Source organism: Eucyclogobius newberryi, unplaced genomic scaffold (assembly GCF_026437365.1).
Source record: "Eucyclogobius newberryi isolate DKJ021-1_F unplaced genomic scaffold, fEucNew1.0.hap1 SCAF_10, whole genome shotgun sequence".
NCBI classification, from domain to species: Eukaryota; Metazoa; Chordata; class Actinopteri; order Gobiiformes; family Gobiidae; genus Eucyclogobius; species Eucyclogobius newberryi.
Window position 1 is genome coordinate 14964647 of NW_027315724.1, and position 18667 is coordinate 14983313.

Consider the following 18667-nt stretch of genomic DNA (forward strand, 5'->3'; position numbering starts at 1 on the left):
TTCTGTTTTGAAGATAATGCTACATTTGAGTATTGTGTGTAGTTTGAAGGAAGTAATGTTGCAAAATGAGCTGATTAAAAAAATAATAATATTTCTGCAATTTATTGCACTTTTCGTAACAGTCTAGTTAGAAGTTAAAATGTTCAAATTGTTTCATAGAACACTAGATAATTACTCACAGTGAGAAAAAGAGAACAAATATTACTCAAGTAGAAGAATGGTGTCAGAAAACTACCATGAAAATTACAATATCTTCAAATCATTATTCAAGTAAACTGCAAACTGTGTGCGTGTGTTTGTGTGTTTGTGTGAACGCACCCTGACAGAGGCATTGATATAGGCATTATATTATCAACCCTCGACGTAAACAGACTGTAAACACGCTTCTGACACTCTAACTTGGAGGCTGAAGCTTATCCGTGACTTCAGTGTTAAACAATATTCAGAATTGTAATATTGCACAGTCGACCCATTGCTGTGAATGACATATCTAAATAATAGTCGTAAATACTTTACTACAGTGCTTCAAGAGTGCGGCTGTGAAAGGCTCATTTTACAAAAATAAAATACAAAAGGAAAGTTGGTATCAAAATCAGATACATTTGTCCAAGGTATAATTTTCCAAAGTCTTACAAAATGTTAAAGGGTTTCCTAATTGAATTGTACATTTAGCAGTGCTTGATCCATTTTGAAGCCCTTAAACACAGATTTAAGAGCCAATAAGTCCATCAAATCAAACATCTATTTGAGACAGTCTGTAATATGTGCCAGAGAATGCTTCTATGTGATTGGCTCTCTTGTTTTCATCTTTGGAAACGACTACACTAAAGTAAGTGCTGAATCAGGACAGATATTTGAACTCAGCTTCACAGAACAGTAGCCTATGTGCCTTCATATAAAACAATACATCCGGATGTGTGCCCATGTTTGTCTGTTACAGTGGACACATTTGTATGGCATTGTATTGTTGTGGTAAAAGCAGAATACTGTTTACTGTATGAAACATGTATTCTTCCCTCATAATGGCCTTCAATGATCAAACGCATGGGCTTAAGGAGCACAAGCATCTCCCCATGGTCTTTGTCCCTCTTGAAAGGCCAATGCAGCCTCACAGCCCCTTTTTACACGACATATAATCTCCACTAAAAATGTTCAATTGGGTCCCAAATTAAGCTACAATAAAACAAGAAACACTACATTAGGGTTTAGATCTCACGACATAATAAATAGGAGGCTAAGGCTAAATGGTGCCACCCATGACTGAAGTTAAAGACTTTCAGAAAGAATAGGATGAGGCTGTTGTTATTGAAACCAGGATGAGAACAGAACACAGGCAATTCGCTGCACTTGTTTAACACGAGTTTGATAAATGAAGGCCATTGTGAGTACGAGCAGTATTTCTGTGATTGCTGTGATCTGAAGAAATAAAGTACATGTGGCTGAAGTATTAAGTGAAAAAGAGCAGTGCAAAACGTTGCTGCTATTGACGTCTGGGTTACTAACACTGTCTGTGGAATATGTGGCCGATATACTCCACGTAGGTAAAAGAGGATCGTGTCCTTTGGTCCTTCTGAGCTCGTACTAGACATTTCACATTAATGACACACAGTAGCAGCCATATTTTCAGAGATACATGCAAGGGATCATCAACATACAAGTAACTGAGTGACATCATCACTGGGACCCTGGAGACCAGGCGTATATGGCTCATAAACACATTAGTCCTTCCTCTTGTGGACCGTGGATTACTCACACTCAGCCTTTAGAATGTTCCTAGACTCAGACCAGTGACTGCTCACCTTCTGGGGTCATGTCATGTGAAAGCTTAGGTTTGTCAGCATCAATACTCCAGTAAAACAGCCCATTTATACAAAAGTGCAAACATCGGTCTAAGAACAGGGGGACAGGGAACCCTTCTTCACCCTTTCTCTTCCCTCTGCTTTACTGGAGAAAGACCATACTTTATGTGACCTGCCTGTAGAGGAATAAAGAAAGTGAGCCGTTGAAACTATAAGGTGCACTGGTCTGGCTAAGACATTCCAAAGAGCTGCAGCTACAGTTGCTACAATATTCAACATTTTGTTTTCCATCTCCCTTCCTGATGATACAGCTTTGTCTTATTGGTCTTTTGTGAATGTAAACATATCACTCATGTTGTCTGTTCTGCTCACCACACACAGCTGCTGTTATCAGTTATGAAGGAGAACTTCACACATGCTTATTTACAGTCAATTTGAATGCCACGCAGTCAAAAACTACTGCGGGTCCAAAGCCGTGTGTGCAGCCCTGTGGCATCCCACAAGTGTCTGTGCTTAGAAGCCAGCGATATGGCAGTAGGCCTCCAGGCTGGAGAACAGAATGTAGAGGAACCAAAGGCCCAGAAAGAGCAGAGTAGTGATGATACGGGGAACTCTGGGCCCCCCCAGCTCTCCCCCAATAGAGGGTCGGCGGCGGAACAGCAGCACACCCATGCAGATGAACGCAAAGATGGTGAAGAGTGTGACGGAGAAAGCCAAAGAGCCAGGGTCCACTCTGAACTGCTGCCCTTTGATATTCCAGTACACGGCAGCCACAGACCAGGCCACTCCGATCCCCAGGAATACATTGACTGCATTACTGCCGGTGACATTACCCACAGAGGCGTCAGCGTGCTGGTCCTGCATGGCTGCTACTTTACTGGCAAATGTGTCTGTGGAAGAGAGAGGACTTTAGGACGGCTCGATGTATCACATATATGAGGTCATGTGATGTCATTCTCACCTGGAATGGAAGTTCCTAAAGCCACAAACACCACAGCAGTGACTGAGTCCTTTAGCCCAACAGTGCAGCCAAAGTGAGATGCCAGATCTCCAATTATGGCTGTGAGGAATCCGATGACACTGATGGACACACAGAAGCAGGCCCAGCCGTTCCAGATCTCTGTGGGAGGAACACAGGCAAACAGCACCTTCCAGAACACAGTGAGGAAGTGCATCACATAGTCGTAACAGGAGGGAAGATGCTCCTCTCGGCTTTCCTCGTCCTCATCACCATCACCTGGACACACAGGCAGCTGCATATTACCTCAGGACCAAAGCTACATGCACATTACTGTTTACAGCACAAGCAGAGCAGGTCTCTCACCTGCACTGACAGTCACAGCCTCCACAAACTGTTCCCTCCAAGAATGTGTGCCGATGACCAGAGCTAGGTTGGTCTTCTTAATCAATTTGTCCACTGTGCTCTGTAGATTAAAGCACAGGACTTTATTGTGAGATCAAAGCCAAAAACAATATGTTTTATTTTATACATGCACCAAAAGACCGTGCAACACATAGTGCAATGTTTCTTTAACCTTCATTACTTTGCAAAATAAAAACAAAAGGGCAGGACACGTTATTTTTATGTAAATGTGAGTCTCCACTAGGACCACAGTAACCTTGGGAGGCCTAAAGCTGTCCATAATGAGAGAATGGAGCACCTTGAACTCATACGACTCCTCGATGACCACCTCCAGTCGACTGTGTTCCCCCAGAATGGGCTTCCCCATCTCAGCGATCCTGCGTGCCTCCTCCTCCTCTGCACTCAGCTGGCCCTCCGCCCCTTCTGACAGGACACACATCATATTTATTGAATAGTCACGTTTGTGAGGGAATACAAATTGCAAACCAAACAAATGACTAATATGTTGAATACATTTCTTACCTTGGTTGAGAAGCAAGGCTGTAGAGGAATAAAAAAACATTTTAGACTCAGGCCAAACTAAGAGCCAGAGCATGTGAAATAGATAACAAGTACCTGAGATGCCTCTCTTCAGCCACCGTGGCTCCTCCAGGACAATGTAGAAGCTCTCTTTTTTCTCATATTCCTCATCGTCAATTATTCTCACCTGAAGCGTCTGACTGAACACATTGAACCAAGGATACAATAAAACAGAAGCAACATCACACTGTTCTACATCATACATCATACATATATATATTCATATACATATACATATTTATACATACGGTTACTGCTTAACCTGTCTATTTCCAAACCAGGGTGTAAAAATGTAGCAGTATGCATCTATTTCAGTCCGGATCAAACCGTACAGACTTTGATATGGTGCTGCTTGTGTGTGAGCAGACTCACGTGGTCTGGTCGTTGGTAAACTCCAGCTCGCCCCTCGCGTCCTCGTAGTCCTCCCCAGGCTTGGCAGTGCCAGCCTCAGTGTGATACGGGAGGATGACTGTGCCTCGAGCTCCAGAGTTACGGACCACAGTGACCTCCATAGTGCCTACGCTCTCACTGACACGGTATGTGCTGTCACTGAATGTGAAGATTCCAGCGTGGTCATCATCCAGGATGGTCACCGTGGCAACCAGGGGCTCCACCAGACGGGCTTTGGGAGCAGCACCCACCTCGTCACTCTCAAACATCCCCTCTGCATCACCCACACGCAGATTCAACAGCCGCACAAAGAAGTGCTCGTCCTCCTCAAAGATATCATCATCAATGATGCCCACCTGCAGCAGGGAACATCAGATCTGCTCACTGTGCACTGTCCTAACAGTATTTAATACGGTTCTATTTCATTTACCAAACAACACAACACATGGAATGCTCCCTCACCTTGATCTCTTTGCGTGTGTCTCCAGGTTTGAAGACCAGTGTTCCTTCTCTATAATCATAATCTGAGCCTGCGTTTGCCGAGCCGTCCTCAGTCCTGTAGTCTACATAGAAGGTGTTCTCTGCTAGACCTCCTACAACACAGACAGAAGGGTGTTTACATTTTGTCCCTCATAATGCCCTTTTAAAAGGAATACTCTGGAACATTTATGCTTCCCCTACTTTATCCCATATATTTATCTAAGACTTGGACGTCATCTCTGTTTCTTACTCTGTTACACATTTGACTGACTAGCAGCTGAAGTGTGCGTACCTTGGCAGAGCACAGTGAGGGTGAGCGCGCCGCAGTTCTCCATGCACTGACTGTGGGGGCTTTCAAAGGAGATGTGGCTGCAGATGTCCAGGTCATCCTCTTCCTGTGTTTCCTCCTCCGTCACCACTGTGCGTCGGGCGTGATCCGCTACATGCCTTTTCAGCACATTCCCAGCTCCAGTCATCATCCGTGTAGCCTTCAAATGACATCCTTATTGTCAGTGGGAAAGACTTAAAGCCATAATATCAATGTGGCAATTATGCGTTAGCCATAGCCTTAACCAACTATGAGAAGAACGTTTGTGGATGTTTTTTTTTTTTTACACACATTTCACATAGAGTTGTATACGTCCTCACCCTCCATCAGAAACTATAACAATGGTATATTGTTAATATATAACATTAAGAACCTTGTGTCAAGTCTAAATTGATTTTCAATACAGAGTGTGTGCGGATGACTACACTTGAATCCTTGGAACATTCCTGGAAAATCACAGGCTATTTATAGGATGTACTTAAAATATAAAAACAAATGCACAAGCAACAGAATGATTTGCTTTTACTTCCTAAGGTTAATGCGTGTTAAACAATGGATCTATTCATAACTGCTATAAAGTGGTTGGAAACTGTATTATGAATCAGCTTCTCTTGGTCTGACTCTTATTACAGTCTGTGGTCTGTGAAAACCACCTTGTTCTTCTTGAGGTTTGACTACCGGCCTATTTCCCCTCTCCATTACTACCAGTTAATACATTTGGAGTTGTGATCCATTCTGTATTAATTGTAGTTTGGCAAACCTTGTGATGATGTGGTCATTGTGCTCACCTGGATGCGGTAGAAGGCCCTGCTCTTCTGCTGGTGCAGCAGGGCGTAGTAGTTGGCCAGTTCCACCAGCTGGTCCAGCTCTTTGTCAGGATACTTCTGCTTCAGCTCCCTCAGGATCCGGATCACCTGGACACAGGCAGGTCATAGCAGGTGGGATTACACCAAAGGAAGCACCAAGAGTGATACTTCTGTGCTCTAAGAAACAGTTGGTGAGCTCTCACCTCTTTGCGGCTCTCATCCAGCTCGCGGCTGTTCTCCAGGTTGATCATTGTGCTGTTGGAGGTGGGCAGACAGGTCCCACCGGTGGCAGAGGCTCCTGCAGTGGTGTTGTCCAGAGTTGTGTCATCCTGAAGGTTTCCCCTCCCGTTTTCAGCTGGGACCACGGCGCCACCTCGTTTGGGGAACTTCCCATCAATGACCATCTCCATACTCGCTTTATTGGGTGTCAGATCCCCCTCTGTCTCCACCACAATGCCACGGCGCTTGTCGGCCCGGTAACGCTTGCCCATGTATTTATAAAAAAGGAGGCGGCGGTCTGCGATCCAGGCAAGCAGCACACAGACCGGGAAGAACAGCAGAGTGACCAGGGCCTCCCAAACCTGGAGCAAAGCACATACTCAACCACATGTGGACTCCAACCGTCATAACAGCCTCTACTGCAAAAGCCTACCTCCACCACGCCGGGCGAAATCACCGACAGGATGAGGTAGAGCCAGATGTACGCAAAGATACTCCAGAACGCCGTAATGAAGAACACACGCAGGTGTTTTATTTTGCGCGATTCTCCGTTGGGAATCGTCCACACACAGATTCCAATGATGGCGAACATGTTAAAGGCGGCGCTGCCAACAATAGTGCTCGGCCCCAGCTCCCCGGCCCTGAACTTGTGCCCACACACCTGCAGAGGGGGACATTCAGAGGCATGAGCGCCATGGCAGGCCTACAAACAGAACTTCACTACACCTACCTCTATGACAGACAGGAGTATTTCAGGAGCGCTGGAGCCCAGGGCCATCAGGGTCAGGTTGGATACTGTCTCGTTCCAGATTCGAACCGTTGCTAAAGATGTTTCCCCATTAGCCAGTGTTATGGTCACCTCCTTCTCCTGTGGGACAGTTCACTTATTGTATATGCACATGTCATATGTCTTCCCTAAGGCCAAGCTTCACTGCTTTCTTCACTGCAACCTTTTTCTCAACCCAAGCCTACACTGTGTATGTGTGGATGTGTAAGCTCCATTTTTATAGCAAGATTAGATTATGTTCATTTGCATAATGAAATAACAATTATAGCCAAAGACAAATACTGATATGATTCTGATGATTTAGATTGATGGTTGTGGTGATTTGTGGTTTACTAATGCAATTACTAATGCAATTATTGCTAAATTCTTCTTAAACACATAAAAAAACGTCTTTCTTGTTGACAGACCCTTTTTTAATGGTCTGCCATAGTAAAGCTCTTGCCCATTGAGATTTTTTTTTATGACAAATTGGGAACTCACTCTTATGTATTTATCTCCTTGACATCATATGAACATACACATACCCTAACCCATGACTACTGTTAGCCAGAAAACATGTGATGAAGGGTGAAATGAGATGATATAGAACAGAGGTCGAACTGTGCGACGTGTGGCACTGGTGCTACACAGACTCCATTCTGTTCAAGATTCACGTGAGATTTTTACTGTGTAGGCTTAAAGCTAAAATGTATACATGTACTTCAATACTTTTACTTTACTCTTACTTACTTATTACATTTTTTGCTCATGTATCTGTACTTTTACTTAGCAAACCGCTGACTGTGTGAAATGTCTAAAACTGACATAGGGGCGTATATGACTTGAGAAGCTCTTACAGACCTGTGATGTGATGACCTCGATGGAGGCCATGAAGCGGTCCGCGATGATGGACACTCCCACGAACATGTACATGAGTGACACAAAGTAGACCACGGCCCGGGCCACCTGCTCTCCCAGGCCGGGGTCAGAGGGCTTCCACACGGGGAGGAGGATACCAGTCTTGCACACTGTCTTCTCGTTACACTTGTCCGCCCGGAGGAGGGCGCTGTTGTTTGTGGGGACAGCGGTGTAGGAGGGCAGAATGGAGGGCAAGGCGCTCCCCAAGACCGGCTCACTCCGCTGGGACTCGGCCTGACAGACGTGCACCAGCAGCTGCAGCAGCACCAGGGCCAGAGGGCCGGACAGAGACATGCTGAAGCCTTTCTGACGCAGGACAGGAGCAGGTTTCATGGGGCTGAACTGTTACCTCACCTGCAAAAAAAGGACAGGAAGAAATGACACTTGCTCATTTATCTCATTCTGAAGCGAGTTTTTTGTGCTGTGAGTAGCAGTTGCATGACCAATCATTTCTGAAAAGGGAAATTACAATCAAATCTATGAATTGTACATAAAAAGTAGGGAGTTAAGAAGTTCAGATATTCTAAGAACACAGCTCTCACATACACGTTATGGCCCCTGTGGCTTCAGCCGTAACTTTAGAGACAGATCAGCAATTAAGTCAATGAAAACTGCAACAGTGTTTATGACAAAGGGAGCATTAGCACTTTGTACCAGACCCAATATATATAAAATAATGAGTTCAAATTATTGTGATTATTCTGGCCATAATATAATCAACAAACAGCTGCATTGCCCTGCATATCTTTTTATTGTAATTAGGTCAATTTTGTTTCCCCCCATAACTTGTATTATGTAATATAAAAGCAGCACTTGGTGTTAAAACCAAACTGCTGTTAACTGTCTAATTGTACAACATCTGTCAACACAAACTAGTGAGAAGGAGCTGTGTGCGTCACTATGATATGTTGGGATGAGAGCTGATTGGCTGTGCAGCGGTGATCACCCTCAGTTTCCCCTCACACTTCAGTCTAAAAAGCTGTTCTAAAGCTGTGCTAGGGACCAAAAAAAAAAACCATATCATGCATGTGTGTATGAGAACTTGGACACTATGAGACAGATAAATATCTACACCCTGATTTCACGATGCCACAGATCTAATTTATTTTTCATTCCAAAAGTTTGATGTTATAGAGCTGGTCACATACCAGAATCTTAACTCATCTATTAAGACATGTATATGAAACCAACTTGTCACTGCTGTTTGGTCTCTGCTTTGTGTGAATTGTGAAAATGTAATTCTAATTGTGATTTTTCTTTTCATACTGATCACAACATTCACATTTGATTTTATGACATCCCATGTTGTAATTGAAACACTTGATCAAAGTCATTACTGCCCTTGTCAGACTCCACCTGTTCCAAGTGGCATCCTGCTTCCCATAAACCTCCACGCTTCCGCCACATCCACCCGGCCATCTGCTATTTGTTGTCCTCATGGCGGTGCACCTCAGAACATTCACACGTACGCTATAGCGCTCGCACACACTTTCCCACCTCCTGGACATATTCAGATCGTATTACGCAGCATTCACTGAGCCGCACTTTCCCTTCCGTAACTGTTCACATCAGCAGATACACAGCTCTTCCAGCCGTGTAATCGCTACCCGGATTTAAAAACATTATATTTACAAAACATGCACCAAAAAGCTCAGCTATTGCAATTTTTGGACATTTATGGTACATACTAATGTGGCGGTGTGGCTCTCAAGTGTAAGCATGTGTGCTGCTCTGCCCTGCCCCACACTCGGCCCGTGGGACCCTCAGCAAAGAACAGCATTTTGGCAACAACAAGATGCTGCTAAGCAACTTTAGTCGACGTGTTGGACACAGTGGTATGTGCGGAGGCTCAGCTGTGCAGGCGGGTGCTTCTTAGATCCAAGTTATGTGTAAGATGGGTGCACATTTATACGGCCAGTTTACATGCACAAGAGAAATCTCATCAACTAAACAGTTCATTGGTGGATTTTTCAGAGGAACAAAATACAAGGAATTTTATAATAACAATTGCATTCTTTAACTTTTGTCTTTTCCACAATAGTTTGCACGTTTTTGCATATTTTTCCTTGCATGGGTGTGAACGATCAGAAATAATGTCAAGAGAAAAGTTTGTAGGTGCTGAATTTTTTGTCCAGTGTGAGAATCCCATTTTCTTTTCTTCTTTTTGCAGTTAATATTGAACTTTATTGACAAAAAAGTATAAATATATGTATCTACTTCCTGTTATATGGTCATTCTGAATGTAGATGGAATTGAAATGCAAAAACCACAGAATTCATGTTTTACAATGAGCTGTATTGTAAATGTCATGTTTTACTACTATCAAAGCCTTTATGTTGCACTCGTAATTTTTTTATGTGGTGAGCAAAACATACATTTGCACCTTTGTAGTCAATTAAGGTTCTATTTCTAATAGTAAGGGTGTATCTTGACGGGGCTGTTGACCTTTAGTAGATTATTTATATTTTTTGGGGCGATTTCAGATGATTTACTGTCACAACAGGAGAAAGCATGTAGTGAGTCATTTTGAGATTTTTGAAGTGAATTGTGAGTTTAATCTGCCACCTATTCAAAAAGAACTAACTGCAACATATTTTTACCAACTGCATGTTATTGTTTGGTTTGTGTTTTTTTCTATCTTGACCTGGGAAGAATCTTTGAGTGTCATAAAACGAGCTATACAGGTTTTTTCTCAGATAAATACATTGTTTACTAGTAGGTTTCTGTATTAATATCTCTTGTAGTCATCATAAATATACTTAATATATGTATTTTATGTATTTTTAATGTCAGTAAAGCACTTTAGAATTGTCTTTTGTTTAAATTGTACTCTGTAAATAGATTGTCCTTGCTTTTTTGTTGTCTAAGAATTTCTTTCATCACCTACAGCCCTGATCTCAATATATTGTTTTAATAACCCCACAATATTTGATCCATCCAAAGGTTCAAGCACCACACAGAACATGAATGTGCCGGAAAAATTAACAACAAGAGTCCAAAAGGTTATTTTGTAAAGTCATGGACTTCGACGCACACATTATATTTCACGATGCGTCCCAAATCACTGGTTGAGTTATCGCTCAATAGCCCACTATAGCCCACTGGGAGTTAGAATTTCATTAAAAGGAGCTGTAGATCAGTGTCAGTCTCTAGACGTTGTTATTTGCTAATTGCAGAGAAGAATATATAAGAGAGGAGAGACAGAATCAAAGCTCTTCAGGTATCACAGTATTGATTTAATCGTCGGGCTGAGCGAGTGAAGGAGTAATTAAATCCTCGGCGGCGCACTGCGCAGGGACGTCTTCTGCAGAATAAGCACGATTTAAATTGTGAGCGAGGGGTTGTCGACGTGTGGGGGAGCAAGGTTTAGCTCTACGTGTTGCTTTTTGGAATTTGATAACGGCTAAGAATACATGGGTGAGGTATTATTATTAAGGCGAGATGCGACAGACGACTGTTATTTTTCTTTTTTTTCATTTTGCTCTCATAACGTTCACCTGGACATAACAGAATTCCGTGTTTCACAAACTGGTGGTCCTATTTTAAACCTGGCTTGGATCCAGTTTTACCTATTATAATTATTTCTTGGTGCATTTGTACTTGTTATGTCCTGTTTGAGCCCAGTTTATTTCTGATTTAAACTTGATTTGGTCCTCTTTTAGGCATAGTTTAATCTCAATTTAAATGTGGTGCTTGTCAAAGTGTGAACGCAGCCTTAAGGAGCTTGCTTTAGATCTGATGGTGGTATGCAGAGAGCTGATTAGATTCCAATGTGGTACTTGGTGCGAAAAGTCTACTCTGCAGCTCTAAATGTTTTATTATTACACTTATTATACTTTCATGCAGAGATGGGATACAACTTCAAAGGCAGTTTTCCCAAAATGTGTTTTTCTCACACTGGGACATAAATATCACACGTAAAGTAGCATGGTGTAGTAAAAGAACACAACATAATGAAAAGTAGTGTTTAAAAAGTTATTATTAATATACATGTTTTATTCCTTTTTCCCATTAAAACTGTTTATCACTTTTTTTTGGTATTATATGGATGTTATTAGACATGATCTTACCTATTATCTCTATACAATAATACATAAAGTGCTTTATAAACACAGACATCATAAAAACAACAGACTAATTACCACTTACTAAGCAATTAATATGTGCATATGTTAATGTACTGTAATAAGTGTCCTAAAGATGAAAATATCTATAATTGATTAAAAACCTGTACATTTTTTATAACATTATGTAAATGAACTACGGAATAACTTTCTGTATTCACTTGAAGTGTCTTGTTTTACGAGAAATATCCAAAGATTAAATCCTCAAATGTTCTGTGCCTGGGATTAGACTGACCAACAGGATTAATGCTCTGTGTAGTGTCTACTAACAAAAACTCCCCAGTGATTTGAGTCTTGAATGACAGTCAATTATTATCATTATTATTTTTCACGCTACAGTAAAAGGCAATATGTAGTACCACTGTATGTTATTATAATTATATATCTTTTATTTATTCAATTACAGGTGTTTTATGGCAAAAAAATACCTTGAAAAACATTTTTACTGTGGGGTCACCTCTCCACAGAACTGACCTATAAGTGGGCTTGGTTACATCCAAGTATAGTTGTCTCTATGGGGATGGATACGTTTAATGTCATACTGTGGAACATTCTAGGCAAATCAATAATGCACATCTAAATTATACATCCCTATGGCAAATGTCTGACTCTCTAAACACAATGTATTTATCTTTTTTCTGCACAAAACCCACACAACCAACATTTCTGTGACACATTGGAAATTTTAGCTATTTAAAGGCATATGTTGGAATTCTCTCAAAGCCATTTTGAACTATAAATGCCAGAGGGAAAGAGGATTGATATGGACAGTGTTTGTATGAAAGCAAGATAAAGCATGTCAGATGGACTTATGTAACGTACTCACATCTTCATTACAAAAGAGACATAAGGCAAGTGCACGCAGCCTCACACAACCAGCACACACGCTTACCACCAGCACACTGAGCCATCTGACATCACAACACTGCTTAGTCTTTTAATCCAGATAGAACTGATTATTCTGACACTCTCAAATGATTCAAGTATATACATGTAAGGGACAAAGCGCTGTTTGTGTGGAGATTGTGTTATCACAGTCAGCCCTGACAGAGCATTAAGTGCAGATGTTTTTAGAGCAAAAAAATACCTTGAAAATCCATGGACTGTATTCTTACTGTGAGCCACTGTCACAAAGGTTTTATGTCGCACACATGCTGCTTTGTACATAAATATAGTCATACTCACTTATTGTATATAATCATTTTGTTGCCTTTACTATTTTTCCTGCACAATGTTTTTATATATTTTCTTTTCTTTATGCCTTATTTTATCTCTATTCAAATATTTCTGATATTATACTTTTCTAATATTCTCTTTTGAGAAATCTACATAATTGTCATCATAAATCATAAAATGTATTGTTATTTATCTTGATTTTTTAAAAGAGGCATTTCAGACAAAACTGAGATCAAACGAGGATGTGTTTTGTCCCCGTGCTTTTGTAACCTGTAACTGAAATGAGGACACAAGTCTACAGTTTACATGGGCGAGAGCAACCTGCATATGCAAACAACACTGTGCTGTTTGTGACAATGAGGACGACCTCCAAACTGTTGTAGAACGAGAGTGTGGTTAAGGCACAGCACACGTTTGCCAGGCTCCAAGTGCATCCGGCCGCAGTGTCGTGAGTTTGAGTCCCGACTTACTGCATGTCGTCTCTCACATTCCCCATTTCACCCTGTCCTCTCATGTCTGATAAAGCCTAAGGGCAAAACAATCTTACTTCTTATGCTACTGAAATCAGGATCCGTCCGACTGTCAAACTGACCACGTCTGGGAATAACATGATAAGAGACATGATATTATTATTATTATTATCAGACGTCAGGTAAATGAGCTCATTGCTTTTTTTTTTGTTTTTACATCATCTTATTTGAAGAAAACACAAATTAATGACGATATCTATAGCTAAAATAACTGTCTCGAAACTGGCTCTGAGGAAACAGGTATTTCGGCCAAATTGCCCATCACACTGCCGTACAAATAGTTCTTCTAGAAGCGATGAAAGCAGCAAAGAGAGGCAGAGGGAGACCACCATTAATGTGGGCAGATAATAATCAACACGGGACAGGAATGAACATGCAATCAGAAAAGCTGTGAACTGAGGCGACCGCCGAGTAGTGGCATCCAACACTACACGGGACGGAACATGATGATGATGATGATGAGGAACTCGATTTTTGATTGCATATGTCTATTCTCTTGGTGTTCCTGAACTTTGTGTTGCAACACTGGGATTTCCTCATTGTGGGACAAATAAAGATTCTCTAATGGAAGAATACTTCTCACACAGTGTTCTGACAGTCATGATCCAGCATCCTAACAGCCTAAGGGGTAGAATCTTTATTATTGGCCAAATCCACCATCTTGTTATTGGCAAAATCCATCATCTTGTTTAGAAGCAACAAGTGTAAAAATTGCCCATGGAGATGTATTGTCCAAAACAATAAAAGAGTGACCAAAATATTTGTGGGACAATCACAAAAGCTACTGGATCCTGCTGTAAATACATTTATCACACTATTGCATTTGGCCAATACATATCCTAAAGTCCACGTTTGCGCTTGCAGTTGTTGAACAATGGCTGGAAACGCAGCTCTTCTACAATAAAATAAGAGGATTGATTCCTCCAAAGGTCAGTTAGTGGGAGTTCCCTCCGATGCGACTGTATCTATTGCTTTATTATCACGCTGAAAAGTCTATGTGGTGAAAACACAATCCCGCTCTCTCTCTTGGAGGAAAACTGACACATTGCTCTAGGCCAGGGGACAGCTGGTGCCCAGTGCCTTCTCTGTGTGGGCAGAACAACAGGTGACAAGTGCTGCTCCAGCATCGCATTATGTACACATAAGTCATCATCATTTTCAATAACTCAAAATTGCATACTATTAAATCGGAAATCCAGGTTGTGTAAATTTTTGGATCAATGATTTTGTTTTGTGCCAATAATAAAATGCTAATGGAAATTACAATTATTGCACCAATGGTGGTTCAGAATATCAAATATAGTAACTGAAAGGTAGAACAATATATTTGTGGCTCAGTATTTTTGTGTGTAACATTTATTTGCATTAGTGGTGAGATTTGCGTTATTTTTTCATAATATCAAAGAATTTGAGCTGAAGAGGGTTGAATACATAACTTCTATGACTAATTATTGCTTCATTCTGATATTCTTCTTGCAGCTCATGGCTTATAATGATACTGTACATTGTTTTGTTTTCTGGGATTCTAATGCTTTATAGTTGTTGCATCAATGGCATAAACTGATTTGAATATAATTGTTTATTGGTATATTTTCGTTGCAATATATCGTGCTTGAGTAAAGCCAATCTACAGTGTGTTTTTAAAACATCACATTTACTACTGATAATATAACAATCATCATGACTTCTATTACGACCCAAATCATGATTTCAAACCTTGGATGGTAAATGCTTTGGTAACAGGTCAACATTTCTAAATCAAACTGAGGATAGGGAAAGTTTCAGATTGCACACCAGAGCATTTCTCCTGTTGCACTAACAGCACTTTTGGGGACATAATTCAGAGTCTGGCAAAGATGCTTTATCAGCAATTTGTCTCCATTTAATTCTCCTCCGGGCAAGGCCAACTGGCATACAGTACAACATTCAGACAAGTATGTGGCCTGAGCGAGATAACACAGAAACACTTAGTCCCAGTATTAATATTCCTTTCACATTATTAGAACAGAGAACATGCAGATAACGCCCTGTGGATCGACTGCTGGACTAAAGGGTTTCTAGGGAAGAGGCGTGCCACTGGTAAAAGCTCTCTAAACAATTAAGTATCTTTATGATCCAATTACGCAGTATCTGACCCAATCTGCACTCACAACGCCAAAAGCTAACTCACTATGCATCCAGAAAAGCACTAAACTGCATTTTTGTTTGTAAAAAGGCAAAATAAGAACGCGATTGACAAGGCTTAGACAGAGCTTGTACTTATGACTATGACTGTTGTATATTTATTATCCAATAGGGTTGTGTGCCTTTAATAGTTTAGTTGATGGTGTCTTGGTCAACCCAATTTTTATTAGTCAACGCAGAGAATGCAGTATTAAGTTATCTTGAGAGTTTAATCTGCCTTTTGACAGATTCATATTGTTTACAAGTTGTTCATCTATTAAGAGTATTTTTACAAGAGTTTTGTTTATAAGAGTTCTTCTATTTAGAGTGTTTTTTTTAAACTTCCTATAAGTCCTTTTCCTCTGTATCTACCTGTGTTGCAACAATGTAATTTCCCCATGTGTGGACAATAAAGGAATATCTTATCTTATCTCTTATCTTAAGTAGTTTTCAGCATAAATAGTGTTTCTTTAGTCAGTTACAGTAACAGTATAGTAACTACAAAAGAATAATATCTTTCCTCATAAGACAATAGCATCATAGGTAGAAAAAGGAGTTGCAAATGTATCCATTGGGGAAAATAGTAGGGCTGAAAAAATTCTTAACTTGACTAAAAGGGAACGTGGAATTAGCAAAAACTCTCAAAACTCTCATATAGTTGACCCAGCGTGCACTGTAAAAACAAGAAAAAGTACCAGTAAATTGCATATGTGGATGTAAAAAGGCAGGATAAATTCACAATTGACTCCTAAATCTCCAGATAACTCACTCCATGGTCTTCTTCTGTCTGACATGGTCCGTATAATCTTTTATAATCCCAATAAAATAAAAGGTCGGCTAATAAAAAGTTTGGTCGACTAAGACTCCATCAACTGATTTATTGACTTAACAACTACAACCTTAGAAAATAGAGGTCGCTAGGGGAGAAATATACCAGTATTAAAGGTGCACTATGTAACTTTTTCATCACCTGCTTGATTCATGGAGATGTAATTGCTATTTCTATTCATCATTCATTCAGTTACAGCCATGTGTTGCTTGCTTCTCTCTGTGAAGATGAAGTTGAATTTTTACATATTTTTGTGGAACTCTCCAGGAAAAACAACATTTCTATGAAGAAAGGTTTTGGTCGTTCCACCTAAAAACGTGTATTAAAAAAATATTAAGTGATAACTTCTGGCACTTTCAGCATCTTTAGAAATATAAAAAAGCCTAAAATACATGATAATTAAAGAGGCAGTGGGTTATATGTGATTTTTACTGCGCAATCAATCGAGTTTTAATCATCACACTGAGAATTTCAAATTGTCAAAGATCCAGCCCAGCCCTATAGTTCTATGATTCTTACTTTCAGTGGTTGCTGGGAAACATTGGTCCTTACAGCAGTATCTTCAGTCAGAGCAGATGAAGAGCGTTCCTCAAAGGCACATGAGCGACATACAGGAACCCCATCACCTGTGCACAAACACATTTGACATATTGTTGTTCAGGGTGTTCATGATTCATCTGTTAATAAGAACGTAATCCAATCATAATGCATTAGTCGCTTCGCAATTTTGTGCATTCACTCCATTTTCCGACCACCGCCATGCTAATGCACTAGGAAAGAGCTGAATAAACTCTTTTATGGACAGCACAAAGCCATTTTCAACGCAAAATAAAAGTCCATTCTAAAATTTCACAATTAATCTCAAAAGTAGGGCTGTCCTAAAGGGGAAGTGGCGTAAGTTGGCATTAGCGAAACTTTATCCAACCATATATTAGTTCATGCAAAACAACAATATCTACAGAAAGGTACAAGGAAACAGTGTATTTATAAACCATTAAATCTTCTTGCTGCTGTCCCGTGCAAAATTGTATTATTTAAATAAAACAATTACTTGACACCACAAAATTTGATTGACTAAAACCCACATACTTAGAAAGAGTGGACGTAGAGACCACAGACTAAATGCCATATCTATAAGCATTTATAAGGGCTATTTTGGAACAGAATTCCATATTTGGAAACCCTTCATGGCGACCATGGAGCCAATCCGGTGCGAGTTTGTAGAAGGTCTTTAAGTCACCTGTAGCATGAGTTTAAGAGGGAAAGGCCCTGTTCATGTCCACGCGCCGTACAGAAGTGAGTGGGATTTTTCAATAAAGACAGAAACAATCACAGATCCACAATTATTTTTGTAATAATAAAAAGTGGGGAAAAGCTTGTCAGTAGCAGCGTGTTGCTCTGTTCTCCAAAACACCCCTAAGGTTGAGGATCTTTTAGTTTTTAGTCTTCTAAAGTTGGCCAGGTTGATTAAGCAGCAGCTGTTTACGCACAAGAGGAAAAATAAAATACAAAATGCTTCAATCAAAATTGTTCTGCAAAATTGCCAATCCAGTACTAAACCAGAATTAAACTAGGAAGAACACAACCAACCGGGTCGGAACCAGGACTAACCCAGAATCAAACCCGGCATAAGCAGAATTAAACAAGGACTAAACCAAGACCTAATCAATTCTAAACTAGTAACCCAGAATCTATTTTTAAATATTTGGAAGATATATAAGGTTTGAAGTTGATTAGCCCTGCGCTATACACTGTGCATTCAACGCGCCCACATGAAGCCTGGGGCACAGTCCAGACTCAGACTGCAGGACGGGGGCTGTTGAAGCGTGACATCTGGAAGGTACATTGTGTTGTGCTTGGCATCTCCTCCTCCTGCCGCCTCTTGGGGGGCTGCCCACCTCGCCCACCCCAAAAACTGACACTGGATGTTCCCATAGAAAGTGAAGGAGCCGGAGCAGAAGGAGGCCAAATGCATCCGTAATTACTTCCTTTTTGGAACGCGGGGGTTGGAGAGATGTCCGCTCCTATATTCAGTCTGCCCCAAACCATAAACGACTAAAGACTGACTGCCCAGCGCAAAAGTAGCAATCGCAATAGTGACAAGCCTTATTATTGATACTGTAACAAAGTCTAACAGGGCATCTGACTTGAATGTAATGTTTTTAAAATTAAAACTTGATGAAAAATGTGTGAAAAA

At 40.7% G+C, this 18667-nt stretch overlaps 1 protein-coding gene across 3 annotated transcripts in view; it reads right to left on the reverse strand.

Moving 5' to 3' along the window:
* Window positions 1-1205: 1205 nt before the first annotated feature.
* The window catches only part of LOC140374783 (sodium/calcium exchanger 2-like), a 21624-nt gene continuing 4162 nt past the window's right edge, over window positions 1206-18667 (reverse strand). The window contains exons 2-16 of one of the 3 annotated variants that reach the window (XM_072461781.1): window positions 16990-17096; window positions 7592-8002; window positions 6695-6832; window positions 6398-6625; window positions 5949-6326; window positions 5728-5853; window positions 4904-5099; window positions 4594-4724; window positions 4114-4487; window positions 3778-3881; window positions 3685-3702; window positions 3461-3585; window positions 3124-3223; window positions 2761-3036; window positions 1207-2689 (exon numbers count right to left, since the gene is read on the reverse strand). In XM_072461781.1, coding sequence (XP_072317882.1) covers window positions 2313-2689; window positions 2761-3036; window positions 3124-3223; window positions 3461-3585; window positions 3685-3702; window positions 3778-3881; window positions 4114-4487; window positions 4594-4724; window positions 4904-5099; window positions 5728-5853; window positions 5949-6326; window positions 6398-6625; window positions 6695-6832; window positions 7592-7981 — 2961 coding nt within the window. In that variant the 5' untranslated portion in view covers window positions 7982-8002; window positions 16990-17096 and the 3' untranslated portion in view covers window positions 1207-2312. Of the gene's footprint in view, window positions 2690-2760; window positions 3037-3123; window positions 3224-3460; window positions 3882-4113; window positions 4488-4593; window positions 4725-4903; window positions 5100-5727; window positions 5854-5948; window positions 6327-6397; window positions 6626-6694; window positions 6833-7591; window positions 8003-16989; window positions 17097-18667 lie in introns of all 3 variants that reach the window. The other 2 variants (XM_072461780.1, XM_072461779.1) reach the window with 2 other exon arrangements.